At 37.2% G+C, this 20,434-nt stretch overlaps 1 protein-coding gene across 1 annotated transcript in view; it reads left to right on the top strand.

Moving 5' to 3' along the window:
• Window positions 1–20,434, top strand: part of pcxb (pyruvate carboxylase b) — a 378,906-nt gene that overhangs the window by 355,570 nt on the left and 2,902 nt on the right. Inside the window, exons 23-26 of the mRNA XM_032584098.1 lie at window positions 4,265–4,439; window positions 4,957–5,030; window positions 19,137–19,277; window positions 20,096–20,197. Coding sequence (XP_032439989.1) covers window positions 4,265–4,439; window positions 4,957–5,030; window positions 19,137–19,277; window positions 20,096–20,197 — 492 coding nt within the window. The remainder of the gene's footprint in view (window positions 1–4,264; window positions 4,440–4,956; window positions 5,031–19,136; window positions 19,278–20,095; window positions 20,198–20,434) is intronic.

A 20,434-nucleotide genomic window follows, 5' to 3' on the forward strand; every position in this document is an offset into this window, starting at 1 on the left:
AGGCTTTTAATGAATTATTTGAACAATTAATTTAACATATAATATGTTATACTATACATATAGTACTATAGTATTATAATATACTATATTATACATAATATCCTAATCTGTTTTCCACCATCTGAGTTTGATGGTGGAAACTTGAACACAGCTGAGTAATCAGTCAGGATTATGATTATCAGCACACATCAAAACTGGGTTTTAAATGTATAAAGCTAGCTAACATTAAGCTTCTGAAACTATGGAAGAAATGTAGTGCCATTAGAAACTTTGAATTTATTTAACTGCTAAAAGTTTTGCTGATTGATTTGGGTTACCAAAAAGCAGGCAAATATTTGCAGGTGGAATTTAAAGTAAAAATAAAAACAATTCAGGTTTATTGTTTGTGTCTAAAAGAAAACTTTGATTCTAATGAGATTATACGTGTTTGCATTGACTGCATGGAACTGTTGCTGTAGCCGCTAGCTGCTACAAGCTAACTGCTACAAGCTAACTGCTTTGCTGTTTCTGAATCTGTGTGTAAAACATGGCGGACGGTTTTGATATCCACATCTTTTTACTGCTGGCAGTGTTCAACAGTCAATGCTGTTAGATGCACTTTTGAATTTGAAAGGTCATTTTCTCCAGTTTTGTTTCTGCTCTTTATTCTGTCCTGATGAGTCATTCATTTTTAAACAGTGCGTCAGATGGAAAGCAAACATTTTTTTTTGTCTTTCCTGAGTAAATCTTGAACTATAAATATCAGCAAAAGTTTGCATTTAATTTGAAAAGTTTGCTTAAAGTATAAATTTTCCCAGAGAGAGACAGAAATCATCGTCTTTATTCCCACGATGTGTTTAAGTAATTACTTTTTAATCACCTGAAATTTGCTTGTTTTTGCCTCCCCGTCACTTGTTTTTAGCAACAGGGAAGCGCCTCATTTCGTATTAATCTGATTGTGACTACTCATCTTTTGGTGCATTAGCTGTGACTAATTTACATACCTTTTAATTTGAGGTTCATTTGTTAACACAGGCACTTACCCACACACTCTGCCGTTGTCTGTACGTGTCCCACACTTCAACAATCAGCGAGTTTCAGCGGAAGACGTCCTCGGAGGAGAAGACGTTAACGAGCAGGGACTCCAGCGAGCCTGCCATCTTTGAAGTGTCTCTCTCAAACACAAATGACTCAGCTATCTCTGAACTGTTCGCCCTGTGACTAATGGCGTTGCACCAACTCCTTTGTCTGCACATTTCCACAAGGCGCGAGCTAACACACACACACCCACGCATGCACCCACCGATAAGATACAGCAGCGGTTTTAATGATATTCAAACACACTTGCTCAGTGTCAACCCAGGAGACTGCATCGTGTGAGTCTTTATCTAAACACACACGGCTCTACTTACACAAAATTAACAAAAGTATGTGAGCTGGGGGCGATGATTAGCAGCGATTCTGTTTAACTAAATCTGACTCGTACAGCGAGCCGTGGAGGTGAGCTATAAGCCGATTCTTGCAGGAAACACTGAGGGAGAGAGATTAAATTGTACGGAGATTTGTTCCACTCTCCGGCTTCCACCTGGAAACGAGCTGAAAACTCCAGATATTCAAAACCAGGACAAAAAAAAAACGACAAAAGATATCAATGGAAAATTAAATAACTTGCTTCAATGTATAGCTTATATTTAAAATATTTCTCCTAATTTTGATGAATTCTCTCCAAATTTGAATATTGCATAAAACTAACAGAAATCAGATTTTCAGCACAAAAATGTCATCCTGCTGAAACACATGTCCATGTACTGAACGGTGAATGCTAACACTTGGTCTGGTCTCCTTTTTTTTTACATCGACCTTTTGCTTTAACAGCAGCCATCAACTTCACTGCAAAAATTCAAGCTCTAACCAAGTATATTTATCTAATTTTTAGTTCAAATGTCTTATTACACTTGAAATAAGACAAAAATAACTTGTAAGAAGCTTTTCAGCGAGCAATATGAGCTTGTCTTTAGTCAGTAACTCCTTTATATTGATGAAAAGTGCTAATTAAAAGTGAAATCTGCCAGTGGAACAAGACATTTTAACTTATAAAACGGATTTCCTATTGGGAAACTTGGAGCATCTCCACTACTCCCAGTTAGAACTTTCTAACTGGGAGTAGTGGAGCGGCCATACGTTTCAATATGGCCGCTCCTCTCATCCAGACTAGTAGTCTGTGGTGGAATCCTGTTTATTTTACAAGACTCACATGACTCACAATTTTATAACTCTAAACTGAACAAATTAAAAGTGATGTTTGCTTTTGGAAAGTAAAGTTTAAAATGATGTTTAGAAAGCTTTTGCTAACGATGTTTATGGGCGCCGCCATTTTGAAATCTCAACATCTAGAACTAGAATGCCGTTACCTCACATCTGACATCAAATCCAGGTAACAAACTGGAAGCAGCATTAACCTGAGGACATTTTTCTAACACACTCCCTCTTTTTTTCTTCCACTAAACCTTTTCTGATTATGCTTGGATGCTTCCATCCAAGCATCTTGGATCTTGTGCAGATAAGAACCAGTTCTGACTTAGCTGTTTGTCTTTCTGTTCAGTTCGTTCATCATAAGGCAGGACCGATTCCAACACCAACTCCTAGCTGGTCGAGAGCAAAGAATAGCCTTCATCAGGAGCTGGACTCGGTTTATAGACACTAACGACCTCAAGGATAAAAGTTCTGACTTATTTCCCCTTTATCGACCCAATTAAAGGAAAAAGAAGTGCAAAAGTAGAGCTAGAACATCATGCTGTTTATAGAGGCTAATGCAGCACAGGGAGCAGCAGGTACCAGTACTATTTGCAGCTAAACCTCTAAACCCAGTTTGATTTCATATATAAACTGTCATGTCTCCTAATAACACCAAGTTGCTTATGAAATCTGAGTGAAAATGTGGAAATATGAATATCTGTGGTGATCTGCAGTGGTTCTCAAAGGTCACATATCTTACAAAGTGCTTAGAAAAGTCTCAGTAAAAAGATAGATTGTGGACTGTTTTTAACCAGCAGTCCAGATAAATTGGATCCGATTCAATCAAGTATGCGTGGCAATACACACACATGAATACGACACATTTTCTTCCACCTTCAATAAAACATTTTGAAAACTAAAAGATGATATTGATTTTGATTTCACAGCAGATCTCATCAGTTGGAGGAATGCAAATCCGAAGAAGCAAACTGTGAAGCAACATGTTGCAGCTACTGTAGTTTGAGAAAGGATAAAGAAATGACTATTTCTTTTCTTCAATCAGCTCCATCTTCTTTGATGGTTTAATTTGCTTTGTCTGTAAGGAGCGAAAACTGAATTAAATTAAGAGCAGCTGAACGCAGAATCTGTGTGCAGAAGACGAACAAGAACAAGAATGTTTGTCATGAAGTGTCATCTGGGAAATTATCAAATCAAATCAAATTTTATTTGTATAGCACTGTTCAGCAACAAGACATTTCAAAAAACATTTTAAAGTGTTTCAGCTGTTTTGCAGTTTTCTGGACGTTTGTTCCAGATTTGTGGTGCTTAGAAGCTGAATGCTGCTTCTTCATGTTTGGTTCTGGTTCTTCAGAGCAGACCAGAACCAGAAGACCTGAGAGGTCTGGAAGGTTGATACAACAGCAGCAGATCTTTAATGTATTGTGTCGCTAAACCGTTCAGTGATTTATAAACTAACAGCAGTATTTCAAAGTCTATTCTCTCAGTGTAAGGACTTTAGAACTGATGTGATGTGCTCTAACGTCCTAGTTTTAGTCAGAGTGCCAGCAGCAGCAGCGTTCTGACTAAAACCAGATAGATTTTTTTTAGGCAGGTCTGTGAAGGCACTGTTGCAGTAATCGATGCAACTAAAGATAAATGCATGGATGAGTTTCTCTACATCTTATTGAGACATTAGTCCTTTAGTCCTGGAAATGTTCTTCAGGTGATAGAAGGCCGACATTTTTACGCAAAGTTGCATTAAAACTTCCTTTAAAAGTGTCAATATTTACTGAATGACAAACATTCATGAAGACTCCTTCATGTTTTTGAGAGTTATGTCGTGTTTATCACAGTGTCATGTTTGTATTATGCACACCCATTCAAATCGGTGTAATACTAGAGAGTTACATCGGTTGGTTGGTTTAGTTTCTCTGGAAGACTTGGTTTCAGATTCAAGGTATTGGTTCATCTGTTTGTAAAGGCGTTCTACAGAAAACAGATGTATGTTTTTTTTTGTTTTCCTAAATCCTCTCACTGTGTTTAATCCCAGGTGCTGAAGTCCCTTCCACGTATCGAAGGTCGTCCCGGCGCCTCTCTGTCACCGATGGACTTCAAGACCCTGGAGGACGGACTCCGAGCCGCGCATGGGGATGACATCACACCGGAGGATGTGATGTCAGCAGCCATGTACCCCAAGGTGTTCCAGGAGTTCAAGGAGTTCACTTGTGAGTGAGCAAACCTGCTACCAGATCAGTTTTAGCTTTTAATGCAACCCTTAGTTCTGATGTTTTGTGAGTGTAGCTGGAAATACATTAGACCACTGGCTGGAAAAGATTTTGTTTGGCATTTTAGAGACGGCGCTTGTGAATGATTCAGAAGAATCCAGGCAGCTCCGGTATCATTCAGATACCTGGATTAACCCCAGCTTTATTGCAGTGTTCAGAAGCTCGGCGCTGATGGTTATAAACCACCGCTGCTCCTTTACGAGGCTCGATAATTAGCCCGAGGTGCTTCATTCACAGTTTTGCTGAAGAATGTACACAGTGTCACAGAACTAATCTCATCTGAGTTTCTGCTAATTACACCTCCGGTTTATAATATTAGTCTCTTTTTTTCCCCACACTGCATCTGCTCACAGCCTCTTTGTGTGATTATGAGCACTTCCATGTAAATGTTAAGGTAATCTAACAACAATACAAACTTTCAGGCCCAATTATTTTATCTCCTTCTCTGTTCATTCAGCTAACTTTGGCCCAGTGGACTGCCTCAGCACCAGGCTGTTCCTGGATGGACCCAAGATTGCAGAGGAGTTTGAGGTATTTTTAGATTTTAACACAGTTGTTATATCATCTGCAAGCTAAAACATTTAATAAAAATCTTATGAAGGCATATATTTTCTATTTGAAGGGGAATTTAAACCGTCAGGCATTGCTATACATTGACTTTATTCTCTTGTGTAGCTCTGTTTTATGATTTTGGTCTTAATTTTAAGATAAAAAGTGTATTGTTTTCACTCCTGAAAAAATTATAATGCGCTGCAAACACAAGCCATACATTTTAAAAGACAGTTATCTCTGATGCTGACCGTGTAACCTTTCAATGTTCGTCTCAGGTCCAGTAGGTGTGACAAACACACTCGGGTTTACTGTATGTATTCGAACAAATAAATAGCAGCTTCTGCCCCTTTAAATTAAATAATAAAAAACCCTAAACTAACTACAAAGCAATAGCTCCCAATAAGCACTTAGCAGCAGTTAGTATTTGTAAAATTAAACCTGGCTAAAATAGGCAACATTAAAAACAAAACATAGCAAGTTTACTCATGAAACACTGTACACTATCAAATTTGTCCAACTTACATTTTAAGATATAATACTTGTAAAGAAAACACAGAGCTGATTCTAATACACATCAGTTACCGACGGCAACAGAAAAAAGGGGGAGGAGCTGTCAGTTACTGGTTGCTATGGTAACCACCAACTGCCAAGAGCAGCGCAACAGAACTTAAGACACCAATAAATGTCTGAAGAAACAACCTGACTAAACAAAATAAATTCAAAGAATAAATAAACATTTTGACAAACTTCACATTCATAATATTGTTAAAATAAAACCCTGTTATATATGTAAACTTTTGAATTCAGGGAAAGTTACAAAACACTCTCTCTAAAAAAAAGTTCTTGCCATGTTTTCTGGCATTTAGCAAATAGAAATAATTTTGGTAATAACTAAAACAAGAAAAGTTTGGTCTGATTTAACTTCAGACAGTGAGAAAATAATTACGTTTGTCTTTTTATTCTGTGTACGTAAATTTCTGTTTTCAACTGTATTACTATTTGCTGACTTCTTCCATTTTCCATTGTCTAAATGTCATGACCTTTCTGGAGCCCTGCCTTCCTAACTCTTATTGTTCCTGTACATCTTCCTAACTATATCTCTACTTTATTCTTCCTTCTTTACTTTGTTTCGTTCTCTTCTTCTATCCTTGTGTCCTTTCTGCCATCCCAACTCTCTTATTTCTTTTCTTCTTTCCTTAAAATATAATACTTCCTTTCTCCTATCTAACTCCTTCCTCGATTCCTTCCTGGTGTCCTTCCTTTTGTCCTCAAGTCTTCCTTTCCTTGTGTCCTCATCTGCTTCCTTCAACAGTTTCTGTCCTCCTTTCCTTCTCCCTGGTCTCCGTCCTTCTTCTTCTCTCTTATTGTCAAGTCAAAGTTTATTTTTATCTGTGTAGTACATCTACAACAACCTCAGCCAATCGAAGCGCTTCATCTTTCTATCGGCACTACGTCATATTTGAGAAATATCTCCCCAAAGTTTGTAGAGAATGTTTGTACTTTTAGATTTTATAACACTGTAAAGGACTCAGAAGCCTGGAGAATTACACGAATGTGATAAACTGCAAGAAACAGCAAGTTAGGAGAGATTGGGTGAGAAAAAACTAACTTACACTGACTGAAGATTGCCGTTTGTCTGCTCTATATTTGATGTGGGTGGAATATAGATTGAAAAAGGGACACAATATCAGGAAAAATTCTTTTTGCATATAAATAGAGGAGCAAATAGCAAAGGAGTAAAATCTAAAACTTTCCTCTTGATGTATTGGCATCTGCTGCCAGCCTGGTTTAACCCCAACAACTGAATGAACTCAGCAGAAATATTCTGCAGACTTTTGATTCTGACAGAAAGTTCCTCTCTGAACTGGGCTGTTTTTTGTTAACCAGAAAGTGCAGCTCAGTGGGGGGCATTTCACAAGACTGACAGCAGAGAGCTGTTTGATGAGCAAAAAGTTATGACTGAAGCGTTCAAATCCAGACTGAAGAAAGAGCTGAACAGAGACAGACAGCTGGCGGTAGCCTGAGCAACAGACAACAGTGACTTCTGTTTTTAGAGGATGAAGACGGGCGTCCTGGGGGGTAGCTTTAGAGAGCAGCAGAGAAAATACTGAAAAAAATGCTCAATATTGCTGAACATTTTGTGGTGAGGAGCTTTAAAAACAACATGTACAGAATGGGGGCAACTATAGAGGAATAAAGCTAATGAGTCATACAGTGAAGAGGTTTAGGTCAAAAGTGAGCATCAATATGGTTTCATGCCAAGAAGGAGACGATATTTTTCTTTAAGGATGCTGATGGAAAAGTACAGAGAAGCCAGAGAGCAGCTTTGTGTCTGCAGCTTTAGAGAAAGTGCAGAGAGAGGAGATGTGGTGTTGCATAAGGAGGGCTGGAGTAGTAGGCTGAAACGATTAATCAGATTAATCGATTATTGAAATACATCTCTGGAAAAATTAAGAGCCCACTTCACTGAATCCCTTTGAAAACCTCGTAGTTATTCCATCAAATATTGATTTCTGAACTCTTGCTGAGTTAAAATATTAGTATTGTTGTTTATAAATGAATATCGACTTGTTTTCTTTGCATTATCTAAGGTCTGAAAGCTCTGCATCTTTTTTGTTATTTTGATCATTTCTCATTTTCTGAAAATAAATACTAAATCTTTGCTTGTAATTTCAGACATGTTGTCAGTAGTTCATAGAATAAAATAACAATGTTAACTTTACTCAGACATATACCTATAAAAATTAAAATCAGAGAACTGATCATTTTAAGTGGTCTCTCAATTTTTTTCCAGAGCTGTAGTTGTCATTTAATTTAGTATTTATTAATCTCTAAATGGAGTATGGACTCAAAAAAGGTTAACTGCTGAAACAACCCCACAGTCAGAGTAGTAAATAAAAAAAAACTGTAAAAATTAGCATTTAAGATGAAAACCTTCTTTATTTGTGAATATATTCTGCACAAAACTCCTCAAGTCGTATAGTTTTAGCTTCACGTCATTGAAATACTGTAAAAATAAACACAGTTTATGCTATCGAATTATTATTGACTGAGCTTTTCACATGTTGATATTAGATGTTTAGCTGTAGATGCGTCCTTTGCTACAAATAATCAAGTTAAATGGATACTATGTTGTCGCATTTTTTTATTTAAAATGGAAATTTAAGTTTATTATTTGCATCTTTTAATGTATTTCTAATATTGCATAAAAAAGGCTTAAATGAAAAAATCTTAATATTGAGATTTGGTGAGGTGTGCTGCATCGAGGTGGGAAAGCATCAAGGATCGGCTCTTGGTTATGTTTTTGTGGTCATCTGGCCTTTACAGTATGAAGTTTTCCACCTTTTAATAAGATAAAAATAACATTAATAAATATCCCCATGTATTACTTCTTATTTTCATTTCTTTGCATGTACTTCAGTTTAAACAAGTTATTAAAATCCACATTTAGCAGGATCTTTCAAAAAGCAATGTTCTGAATTTGGCTGCAAGGTTAGTTGAATAATAACAGCCTTTCCCCTCCGCTGTAATATCATGAATATTTTTATTTATTTTGCTTAAACCAAAGTTAAAAGGTTCACCAATGAAATTACCATCTGCCTTTGTGGTGGTGGGGGGAAACGTGAAGCCATGACCTTTCTGCTCTCTAGTTGCCTTTCACAACATTCAGAAAGCTCATCTTTTCAGCAGCATTAAATAACACGACCAAGGAAAGCGCATCATTCAGCTACACGTTTTCTGTTTACTTTGATTCTTTTTTTATATTCTCAGTGTTCGCGTGGAGAGATTTTACTTATTCAGAGTGACCGAATGGTAACAGTGTTTAATTACAGGCTCGTTTCAGCAGAGTGCTTCCAGGCTGATGTTCATTGATTCTTTCTTTATGAGGACCGAGGCAGCTCTGCTTCCACTCTGTTTATGTGTTGGTGTTGCTAATTTAGGGCCACCTCTGTAGATAAATACACCGTCCTCCATTTTTGTCCAAAACAGGATCCCAGCATTAGAATGACAAACGACATAAGAGATTGTATTTCTGAAAAAAATATAATTTCAAACTGTCTCGTCGTGAAAATTTGTTTTTTATATTTGTGTTGTAACGTTTTCATTTTACCTTTTAAAGTCGTTCTTAACAGTTGCACCAATTTAAAGTAGATTTCAGGTTATTTTATCCAAATAACCGTAAGAAATCTTGAACTCTACACCAGGAGAAAACTAAATGCGTTCTGGAGGACATTTTTGGAAATTCGACCCGACAAACTGGAAGGTCAAAAATATCCGAAAATTGTACAACTTTATTAGAATAACGCAAAATTTCAAGTCTCTTTTTACTCTTTTGCGAGATAAGATTATTTATAGATTGTTTTTCTACAAGGATTGAACTACTTTTGATGATTTCATTAACATTTTGTAAAATATTTATCCTCTCCACAGCCTCAGTTATGGTAACATTAAGTAGGTTTTTGTTTACCTCATCAAATTATGTCAGAAAGTTTAGATTTTACAGTTTTAAAGCAGGTATAAAAAGCCTTCATTATGTTCATAATTTAAAATATATTATTGCTGAGCTGCTAAAAGCTTCCGATTTATCAAACTCCACAGATTTATTTTTGGTGTATTTATGATAAATGTGTATTTTATTTGGTAGATTTTACTTTTAGCAGCTTATGTGTTGAAACTCGCAGGAATAATTTACCAGGATATTTCCAGTGAAAGTGAAATCTGTCCATTCTGGAATATTTAGATGGATCAAACCAGAACTGGATGTTTCTACACTTAAAGGGACTCTTTAAAACAGTTTGCGAAATGATAAAATTGAGCATTTTAAAACTTACATTGCTTTGAGCAGTGAAAACTGAATATTTGGATCAGTCAAACCTGAACAAAATAATTTTTTTAATTTCTAAAACAGTTTATGTACAAATAAACTTCAATTTCCCCAGAAATATTGCTAAGTTCTCTTTTGGTGTAATAAACCAAATATTTTGTCTCATCATACTGTGCTTTGTATCATTGCTTTTCCTGAATTGCATCATATTCTTTGAATACACACTGAGTCGTGGTGATTCATGGATTTAAACGCATTTAGTTTGTGTTTGTGACGTCTTTGGCAATGCAGCGGTAATACCAAACCCAAACATCTGATCTGCATTTCACTTAATCTGTCAAACATGCAATATTGTGAGTAAACATGTTGCTGCAATGTTTAAAAGTGTAAAATAAAAAGACAAAATATGTTGTCACCGCCTAAAAAAAAAAGCACAAAAACTTTAAAAGAAACTAGTTTTATTTTCTGATGAGCAACAGGATCGTAGGTAGGCCATGAAGTCATTTCCAGAAAAAATATCCACATCTGAAGCTAGATGGACTGTAGCAACACATATCAGTAGTTAAACTTATTATCTTCAATAATACAGAAATTAAAATCACTGCCGGTGTCAGATTATCTTTAAAAAAAACATTTTTTTCACATGACTAAAAACCAACTTTACATTTTTAAGACTTCTTGATTTATCTGAAAATTAATGTAAATTAAAAACAGTATGTGGTTTAAAACAAGCAGCATGAAATTATAATTTAACTCCTGCCTGCAGGCTAAGGGTCTTATAATAATTTTTTAAAGCTCAGTTAATTACAGCAGTCCATCCGTCTACAGTAAATATTGGATCAAAGTCCGCTGACTGCATTTTTTCTTTACAGTATTTTGATCACTCTGAATCTGCGTGTTAAATATTGATGACCCAGTGATCAGAAAGCTGTTAATCTGAGCTAACTGGCACCGAGGGGCCAACTGGCTCAGCTCGGCTTCCTCTCACGAGACAGTGGAGTGTGAGCAGACGCATCATGTAGGTGGCGGTGTTTGTCAGGTTGCCTGGGTAATTATTAGGCGCTCCTAAGAGAGACGTTTATTTCTGCGGCGGAGCGTGGCAGCTTTTGCAGCGCTGGCTGATTTGTTGAACTGCAGGAGGTCGGGACAAAGCACAGACGGAGAGAGATAACACTTTGCTACCGAGACAGGCTGAGTGGTTATCAGGGCAGATTTAAGGAGCAAATCTTTTTAAGCACCACACTACAGTGAAGGCAGGGAGCTGCTTATGGCCTGAGAGTTGTGTGTAAAGAAAGAAAAAGCTCTCTCAGTAATCCTTTACTTGCGTTCAGTAGTTCATTTCAAATCTCAACACTGGACTGCTCCGTTTTTGTGCTGCATGAACGCATTTCAGAAGTATTTCTGAAAGGTTCTGCAGAGTAATCTAAATCTCATCTCTGCTTCCTTCTGCCAAATCAGGTTGGATCAAACCTCTTTAGGCTCACAAGCAAATAAACATAAACTGCAACAACAAACACCGTACAAAAACAAACTAACCAATTTGGCCCCATTGATGACTCAGATTTCTATCACAATGCCAAAATAAATCAGTTGGTTACATAAAACCATACCTACACTGCAAAAATACAATCCTACCAAGTATTTTTACTCTCTAGTTCAGATATCTTAAGACAAGATAGAAGCTTGTTTTAAGTCAATAATTCCTTAATTTTGATGGAAAAGTACAAGTTCTACTGGGAGATTATTTCATTTATAACATGGAAAAAAATGTCTTTTAATAAATGAATAAACTAGAACTGTTCAATATTAAGGAATTATTGATTTAAAACAAGCCAGTATATCTTGTGAAATATTTTGTCTTATTTCAAGTGAACTGAGATATTTGCACTAGAAACTAGACGAAATTACTTAGTAGGATTTTGTGTTTTTGCAGTGCAGAAACATTTTTCAGAATAAGGCTGGACTCTAGTTTTTCTATTTTAAAGGTAAGAGTTTTACAGGAAACCCAAACTTTATTTTAAATTTCAATTTCTGGAACTCTCTTTTGTCAAAATGTCATTTCAACAAAGGTTATGATTTTCTTGTTTACATGTAAAAATGGATACAGTGAAACATGTATACTTTAAAATCCCTCCAAAATCTCTTATTTTTTAATAGTTCAAACATTAAATACATCTTGATATGAATTAATACGCACAGTAGAAACTCTTAGCAAAAGCTAACATGTACAGTTTTCCTTGTGTCCGACCTTGGAGGATCAGCCAATCAGCATAAAGGAAAGTAAATACTGCTCCTGGATTGGCTCCTTTGAATTCACCAGCAAATTTTGTCAAGTAGGATTGCTCATGGTACTTCAGCTGCTCAAGCTGCATTTTGTTTTTAATATTTTAGATATGCTGTATGAAAAGATTCACACTCCAATGATTTTACCCAGAATGGCTTTATTTCCATTTTACAGGAAAACTGAGACTTATTTTTTATAACAAAATAAACTCTTATCTATTCAAAAGATGACTGTCTCTTAGAAGTCAAGTTTAATAGAAAATCCTAAATGTTTAAAAGTAGGCATTTCTATCTGTAAAGCTTCTTGTTTAACCCCAGAGAACATGAATACATTTCAGTAAATATTTATTCATTTACTGATATTGTAAATGAATACAATTGTACTGTAAATGTACTGTAAATGCATTTACAGTACAGTAACTGCATGTCATTAAATGCAGTACAGTTACTGCATTTAATTACAGTAACTGTAATTGAATGCAGTTACTGTGAAGCTTAGTGATATAAATCACACTTTTTATTTTAAGTAGGTGGCGACCTGAAGGAGCCCATTTCAAATGGGAATATTTTTCAAGAGCAATATTTGTGTTTATGGATCTATAGATTAGGGCTGCTGTAAACGCTTATTTTAGTAATCGAGTATTCTGTCGATTGTTCTTACGACTAATCTAATAAAAAATTTGATAAAGTAAAATATTGGTCATTTCTACCATAACAGCAGTATTGATATTGGATATCAAGACAATTTTTCATATTTGTGCATCCCTACAATTACTTTTCTGTAGTTAGAAAATATACCTATTACAATAATAGCTCCATTTTTAAGTTAACCAGGACAAAAATTACACAAAAATATGAACTTATATGCAATTTAATAGTAAAGCAACACTTATAGAGGTGGTAAATTTATTTTCTGGTTCATCCATAAAGCTACACTTGCGTTAAGCATCAACTACAGAACAGCAGCCAGCCATTTTCAGTTTATCCCCTCACCTGTATAAATACACCTGCCACGCTCTTCCCTGCCATTCGCTCTGAACTGCACCAGGCAGCAGCTCTGGGAGGAGAAAAGCTGCAGTGCTACATCAATAAAATTACCTACCTACCTGCCGTACTGCAGGCATCGTGCCAATCAATTTAAGGATGCTAATTGGTCTGCCAAAAAAACAATAAAAACCCAGACATTATCATCAATCAATGAAATCTCAACCAGAATGAACTTAAAAATTCAATGTTATGCTGCTAACACAACATCCAACTCAGAGGTGGAAGTAAGAACGTTGCGCAACATAATCAGTCACACGGCCAGAACACGGCGCTCTAGATGATAAATTGTAATTTAACGAAGCTTCGAGGCAGATAAATTTGCCCCGAGGAATTTTAATAATGGAGGTACTTGAATCATTCGAGGAATCGTTACAGCCCTACTGTGAATGCTGTGCCATGCCATGAGAAATAAGTAATTAATTTTCTTTTTTAAATCATAATCTTAATCATCACAATTGTACCACAAAATTTCGCGATAAAATTTTAAAGCCAAATCGTTTTATTAGTAGCTGAACAGTCCATCCATGGATTCAAGCATTTTAGGCTGAACAGCCAAAGGTATTTAAAATTCCTGCAACGCCTCTTTTGCATTACTCTGATGACAACCCTCTCCATTATCATTAACCCACACATGGTGTACATGTCGCACAAAAAGGACAAAGATCACTGAACCATCTGTAACTGCTATGCTGATGACTCACAATACGAGCAGAATAATAAACGCAGGCTTTCAGACGCAGGGACAGACTTGTGCACACCGTGACTCTGAAGGCAGCCTTTCTCTGCCACAGGTGACGCGAGTCATTAATGAAATCCTATCAAAGAGTAGATTCAGGCTCTATCGGAAAGTTGTAGCCTCGGCGACGAGACAAGCAGCTGAATGTGACAGATTGGAGCCGGGCGCTCGGGGGGCCTCTTTAGGTAAATGCTCCCAGCATGTGAGGCTTGTATATAGACGCCACAGATGAATCACTGATACGAAACATGCATGATGCTGTCAGGAGGCACAAACAGGAGGTGGGAAGAACTGGAGGATGATTAATCATAGCGATTTTAAAATCATTAATGATTCCCTGATTTAATGAAGAGATCAAATGATAAAACGATCACCATCTTTTCTCTTGTCATCTGATAGTTTAATGTGTTTCAACTTCAGCTATTAGACATCAATTCAACATAAGGAGCCTTAAGAAGCCTTTTTGGTTATTGATCATTATTTAAATTGGGAGCAGAGGTGACGTCACACTGTGTGAGAGAGCAGCTTTGCAGTTGAATATTTCAACACATGAATAAATTGATGAGTGTTGATATTTTAAACCGTATTAAACATCTTGTAATAAAAGATGGATACATTTAGTTGAGTAAGTTTTTAAAGTATATACTATTAGGAGTACTTTCACCACGCTGTACTATTGACATTAATTTGAGTAATAGTAGTATAAAGCATAATTTAGAGGAACATTTGTTGATACTCTACCCATTGCTACAGCAAACATTTCCATGAGTATTACATAAAAAATGTAAACTGCATTTATTTTGCCCTGATTTTAAAGTAACAAACCCTTTACTCATTGGTTCCCCCCGCAAATACAGCAATAAACCCAAAGAAATTTATAATAAAGTTTTATATCAAGTTTTATGTCATAGCCAAAGCCGTGATGCTCCACTTGTGAAAGTAATAAACCCATTGAGCTTCTCCTTACAGCACTCAACAATTTTTGACTGCCACCCTGGCAGACACATGTTAAAATAAAATAATAATTTAAAAAATATATATAAATATTCTTTGAACTTTTGGTTTTTATAGAGAAATTAGAATGTACTATAATTGGAATAAACTACAAATTAATTAATCAGAAGTCGGCTACAAAGTTTCTCTGTGAATCTTTAATTTCAGCTTTTTTATATATTTTCTTTTGTCCTATCAGAGTCCTAAACTTTCCCATATGCAAAACTCTGTATTTTGCAGTTTATTTTTGGGGTTGCTATTAGCAACACAGAGACGTATTAGCAGCGACATACTGCTGATTGCTAATGTAAAGGCATATCAATAACTCCTGATGTGTGTTATTGCTTTTGTCTGTGGTTTTAAGTCAGCTGCACTCGGACTCTCTCCTTCAGATTTTATAACTCAACATTTGTGTACACTTTTTGCAAAATAGCAAGCTGAGAATGTTATTTAGTTTAGCTAATGGATAGACATTCATTTACTTTGAAAAGTAAAAGTATAAAGTGAAAAGAAAAGAAGCTACTGAGTGAGTAGCTAGTAGCTGAATGTGCCTGTCTCAGGAATACAGCTCTGGTTCATTAGGCAATTTATTTAGCAGAAAGGCAGATTAACTTTTAGAAAAGGAGAAGTGGTAGTAATGAAATACTAGAAACAGATTCCACTTTAACTTCTTCCCAAGTCCGCTCAACAACCCTGACTGGAGGACTTCCGTCAGCTTGCTTCCTCCACAGAAATAGTGATTTATTGTCCGACAGCTCTGTTTGCACTCTGAGAGCGTTGATCTGTATGCAGGAAGCAGAAGGCTGCACTGTGTAATTAGCATATCTGCAGCGGGGCTACAGCATCGCCGGGGTTAGTCATCATCAGAAACGCTGCACGATTTTCAGGACGTTCAAAAGAGATCAAACCAGACAGACAGATTTGCCCTCGCAGTAGGAAAACATGTCAAGTGCTGCTGTGGGCGTCAGACCGCCAGTTTCATCTGTAAGAACTCGTGTCTGGCGCTGGTCTGTTAGCGACGGGGTGCAAACTTCTCCCGAAAGCTTCACCTGAGACGGGAGACGCTTTGTGTTCACCGTCACATTAGAGCAAAAACTCTGCATGTTGAGTGATTTCAGCTGCATCTCAATGAATAAGAGCATCTCTGAAAAGTTTCTTTCAAAACGTCAGCTCAGAAACTGAAGCTCATGTTGTAAAGATCGGGGGTGTCCAAAGTGTGGTGCGGGGGCCATTTGTGGCCCCTGAAGTAATTTTGTCAAGTCAAGAATGCAAAAAATTTGACCGACAAAATAGGAAAAAAATTAATGACACAAAATAAATCTGTCTTTCTTTCAATAAGGCAACACTTAAATAAGCTATTTATGCTTTGGATCTTCAATGATAAAAAAAAAAGTATATTTGAGCAGGCAAAAAAAAGGAGGAAACTAATTTTTAATTTAATAAATTTTGTGGCCCGATGTCAAAAAGTTTGGACACGACTGATCTAGATTGATTAAATAAACCCATTTCTAGTATTTATTAATTTTGATGAAATATTATTAGAATAAGACCAATACAGAAATGTCATGTTATGGCCTGCAGATGACGGTAATTGACATGGTGGGTACGTCATGTTTAGAAAAGATGCTCTTTTTTCTTTTCAAAGGAAGTTTAGTGGAAGAAAAAAATTTGGATTTTAAAAAAAGTAAAGGAGGAACCTGATCCTTTAAGCCCATGGTGCATAAAGACTCTATGCATTTTTGTCAAAAAGACGACGTAACCATGGAGATGAGCTGGAGGATGCAAAGTTATTGAGTACTCACTCCGTCCAGCACATCGATATTTCTGTCTTAAATCTAAAAAAATCCTTTTCACTGTAAGTGAAAGCCAAATGAAATCATTGCTAAAGAAGAAAGTTGTGTGGAAGGAAAAAGTGTTGCAGAAAATGTGCAGAAGCCTTTATTTTCTAGTTTTTAATTTGTAAGGCAAAAACATAATTAACCGAAATGAACTGGTTAATGACGCATTACACACATTGTGTGTGATATACATATGGTCTTCGCTACAAATTGAATAACTGAAAGCATCTCATGAGATGCTCCTGTACGTACGCCAGAGTCTGAATAGCTGTGTTTATTCCTGACAGACTTTTACCCGCCGCTCTCTGATGTCAAACAAAGACATCTGAAAGGAAGACTGACAATCCCAGAGATAAAGAAACTGTCAGACTGGAGGAAATGAAAACGTCTCTCTCGTCTTTAGCTGATCTGTAAACAGTTTCCTTCAACATGTAGCTCCGCCGCCCCAGATAAGGATTATACTCCGTCTTTGTGTGCTGACACAAGATGCACCTTTTGCCTCTCTGACTCTGGTCACTGCTGCAGGTCTTTCCCCCCCCCCGTGACGTTTACGTCTTAATTTATCCCTCTCTGCGTCTGTCTGAAACGTTTCCTGATTCTGTTTGAACGCCTCGCCGTTTGTCAGTCCTCCCATGTGTCACCGCATTGTTGTTCTGCTACATCTTTACTATCGAGCTCCTTCATCGACCCATTTCAGCTTCTCTTTTATCAGATGTCCGCTGCTGGCTTGTTCTTCCTCCCCCTCCCGCCATTCCTCACCCTTCTCCTTTCTGTTTATTTCAAGCTGCCTGCTTTCCATTGATATTCCAAACTAAGTGTCGGTGCAGAGACAAAAATACTCCCCGCTGCAGATCTGCACTGATCTCCATTTTTATTACGCCTCTTTCTTTCTCTCTTTGTCTGTCTCATCTGGTGGCAAACATCTTCTCGTCTCTCACTGTTACTTTCTGAAACATCCTTCAATCTGAACTCTTGTCCGCCTTTGGGTCTAAACACTTAGAACGTTTTGGCAAGGATGATGCATGATGTCTCCTTACAGCTGTTCCTATTAAGACTACACTCTGCATCTGGAGAGTTTGCGACATTTGAGCCTTTTTAGTGATTGTTTAGTCTGATGTAACTATGTTCATGTTTAATGCTGAGGCCATTCTGTTAATTCACACGTGTCAAACTCAAGGCCCGTGGGCCACATACGGCCCACCAGATTCTAGACTAAACATTAAGTGTACTTAAATATTATGTTAACAATCAAATCTATGTAGTTTTTATCTGCTTGATGCCAAATTAGATTAATTAGTCCCTCCAGTTTCTTGTGAATTACCATGGAAATTCACGCAAAATCAAAAATGATCACAATTGGGAGTTTATTGCAGATTTTTCTCTAAAATTGTCAAAAACTTTTACTCTAAACGGCTTCCTCAGCTTTAACTGATGTCAGATTATAGTCCATGATATATACAGCAAGTAATAAAAAGTTGCATTTATCGTCATAAATAAGAGCAAATATTTCCAAATTAGTACCACGAACACTTTGATTTTCACTGCAAAAAGTCACAAAAAGAATCACGAAATCCTGGAATCACGAAATCCAGTTGTTGCATTTTAATCAATGCCGTCTCATAACTCAAGCTTCATTTAAAACATCCCAAACTGATAATTCTGCCTCTGTGCTTCAGGTTGTACAAGGTTACTCTTTTCCTTGAACCCCATTGTTGCTGCTGTAGCAACTCTGTTGCTGTTGGCCATTTGGTTCTGTGAGCTATTACACATTATTGACTGAAAAGATGATCAATAATGTTGTTTAATTTTAAGAATTCGTTGATATTTTATCAGTTTGTGAACAGGTTTTATCAACATTCTGGCACAACCGGCCCTTTAAACGCATCACATCACAATTGTTCTTTCTTTTCTTTAAATTAGCTCATCTTATGATCTTGTAAATTGGTGAAGAGGTATTCTTAAATCTAGTAGGTTTAAGTTTAAAATCATTTATATTCATCCAGAAAGCTTGTTTCTGATAGGAAAATATGATAAATCAATGTAAAGATTATTATTATTAGGTTTGATCATTTTTCAAAATCCTCTGAATGGATTAAACTTGAACAGAACTTCAAGCTTGATGGATTTTAATAACTTTGCACTGTGAAGTAGTAAAACACAGAACGCAGCACAGAAGCTGCTTCTGCTTTAGCAGAATTTATTAGAGAAACATGTAGCAGTAACACCACCACCAAGGGGGAACATTGCTCTTTTCTCATGTTGCTAACTTCTTTTTTTAATCTCTTTCCAGCTGCAGCGTTGCAGTGATTCCCGCTCTCCAGCACGATCTAATTTCTGCCTCCTCCTCTCTCGTTTCTGCCCAGGTGGAGCTGGAGAGAGGGAAGACCCTCCACATCAAGGCTCTGGCGCTGGGCGACCTGAACAAGGGCGGGCAGAGGGAGGTGTTCTTCGAGCTGAACGGGCAGCTGCGGTCGGTGCTGGTCAAAGACACCGTGGCCATGAAGGTACGGCGAAAACACGGAGGGAGGCGGCCAGGATGAACGGCCCAGGGGGTGCAGTGGGTTTACGCAGATGCTGACGGATGGCGGCGGTCGGAGGAAGGATAAATGAGGGATGTCTGATAGATGAGACGGCAGAGAGATGAATAGATCTCTGTGGGTGAACTATTAATAGACGGAGGAGGAGGAGGCTCTTTATTCTGAGGCCTGACCGTATGAAACCACACCGACGCAGGGAGCCACTCATTTTTATTCATGGAGACAAAAGCAGGACTTCTGTCGACTTCTCTGTGTTTGTCTCTCGGCTGGAGGTCAGAAAAAGATCGATTTTATAGAGAATCGCATTTTTATTTTTGAAATACGTTTAAGTTACGTACACGTCTTTGCCGTTCCTATACTGCATATCGCATTACGCATATTTAGAATTATTCTTTAGTTATTTGGAAGTTAGTTTTGCTTTATTTCAAGTATAGCAAGATATTTTCACTAGAAACTAGACCAAAAATACGAAGTAATCTACAATGCTAATATGTACAGTAGATTACTTTGTTTTTTTTTTGTGTGTTAGGGCATTTTATATTTATTGTAATTTAAAGCTATTGTTATACAGATGATGTTTGTGTTATTTTCTGCTTTGTTTTGTTCTGCTAACTCCTGCATATTTACATTGATCCTTAATGCTAACATATTGATTAATATGCATTGTTATAATCTGAAGTGTGGATGGAGGCCCAGCAGTTTACCCAGTTGAGAGGATAAACGAGTCATTTGTGTTTAGACGACTGAGCGGACTGATGAATCGCACTTTTACTGCTTTTTTCCAGGAAATGAAGTTCCATCCCAAGGCCCAGAAGTCCATCAAAGGTCAGGTGGGAGCGCCGATGCCTGGAAAAGTGCTGGAGGTTAAAGTTAAAGTCGGATCCAAGGTCAGTTCATAACCGCTCAGTCAGGATTTCTGACACCTTGGGTTGAGTTATTCCTCGATCTTCGATTCATCACTCAAATCGCAGCTTTTGGACCCGTTCTGCTCTGTGATGTACCCAGCTGGGTTGCTCGTGTTGTGAGGAGGTATTTCAGGAAGATGTCACCTGCAGATCAGGAGCAGCTCTCGTTTCAGGCCGACTTAGAGAGACTTCAAGCTTTAGTTCGTGTCATTATGTCAG

This window comes from Xiphophorus hellerii, chromosome 14 (assembly GCF_003331165.1).
Source record: "Xiphophorus hellerii strain 12219 chromosome 14, Xiphophorus_hellerii-4.1, whole genome shotgun sequence".
Taxonomy (NCBI): Eukaryota; Metazoa; Chordata; class Actinopteri; order Cyprinodontiformes; family Poeciliidae; genus Xiphophorus; species Xiphophorus hellerii.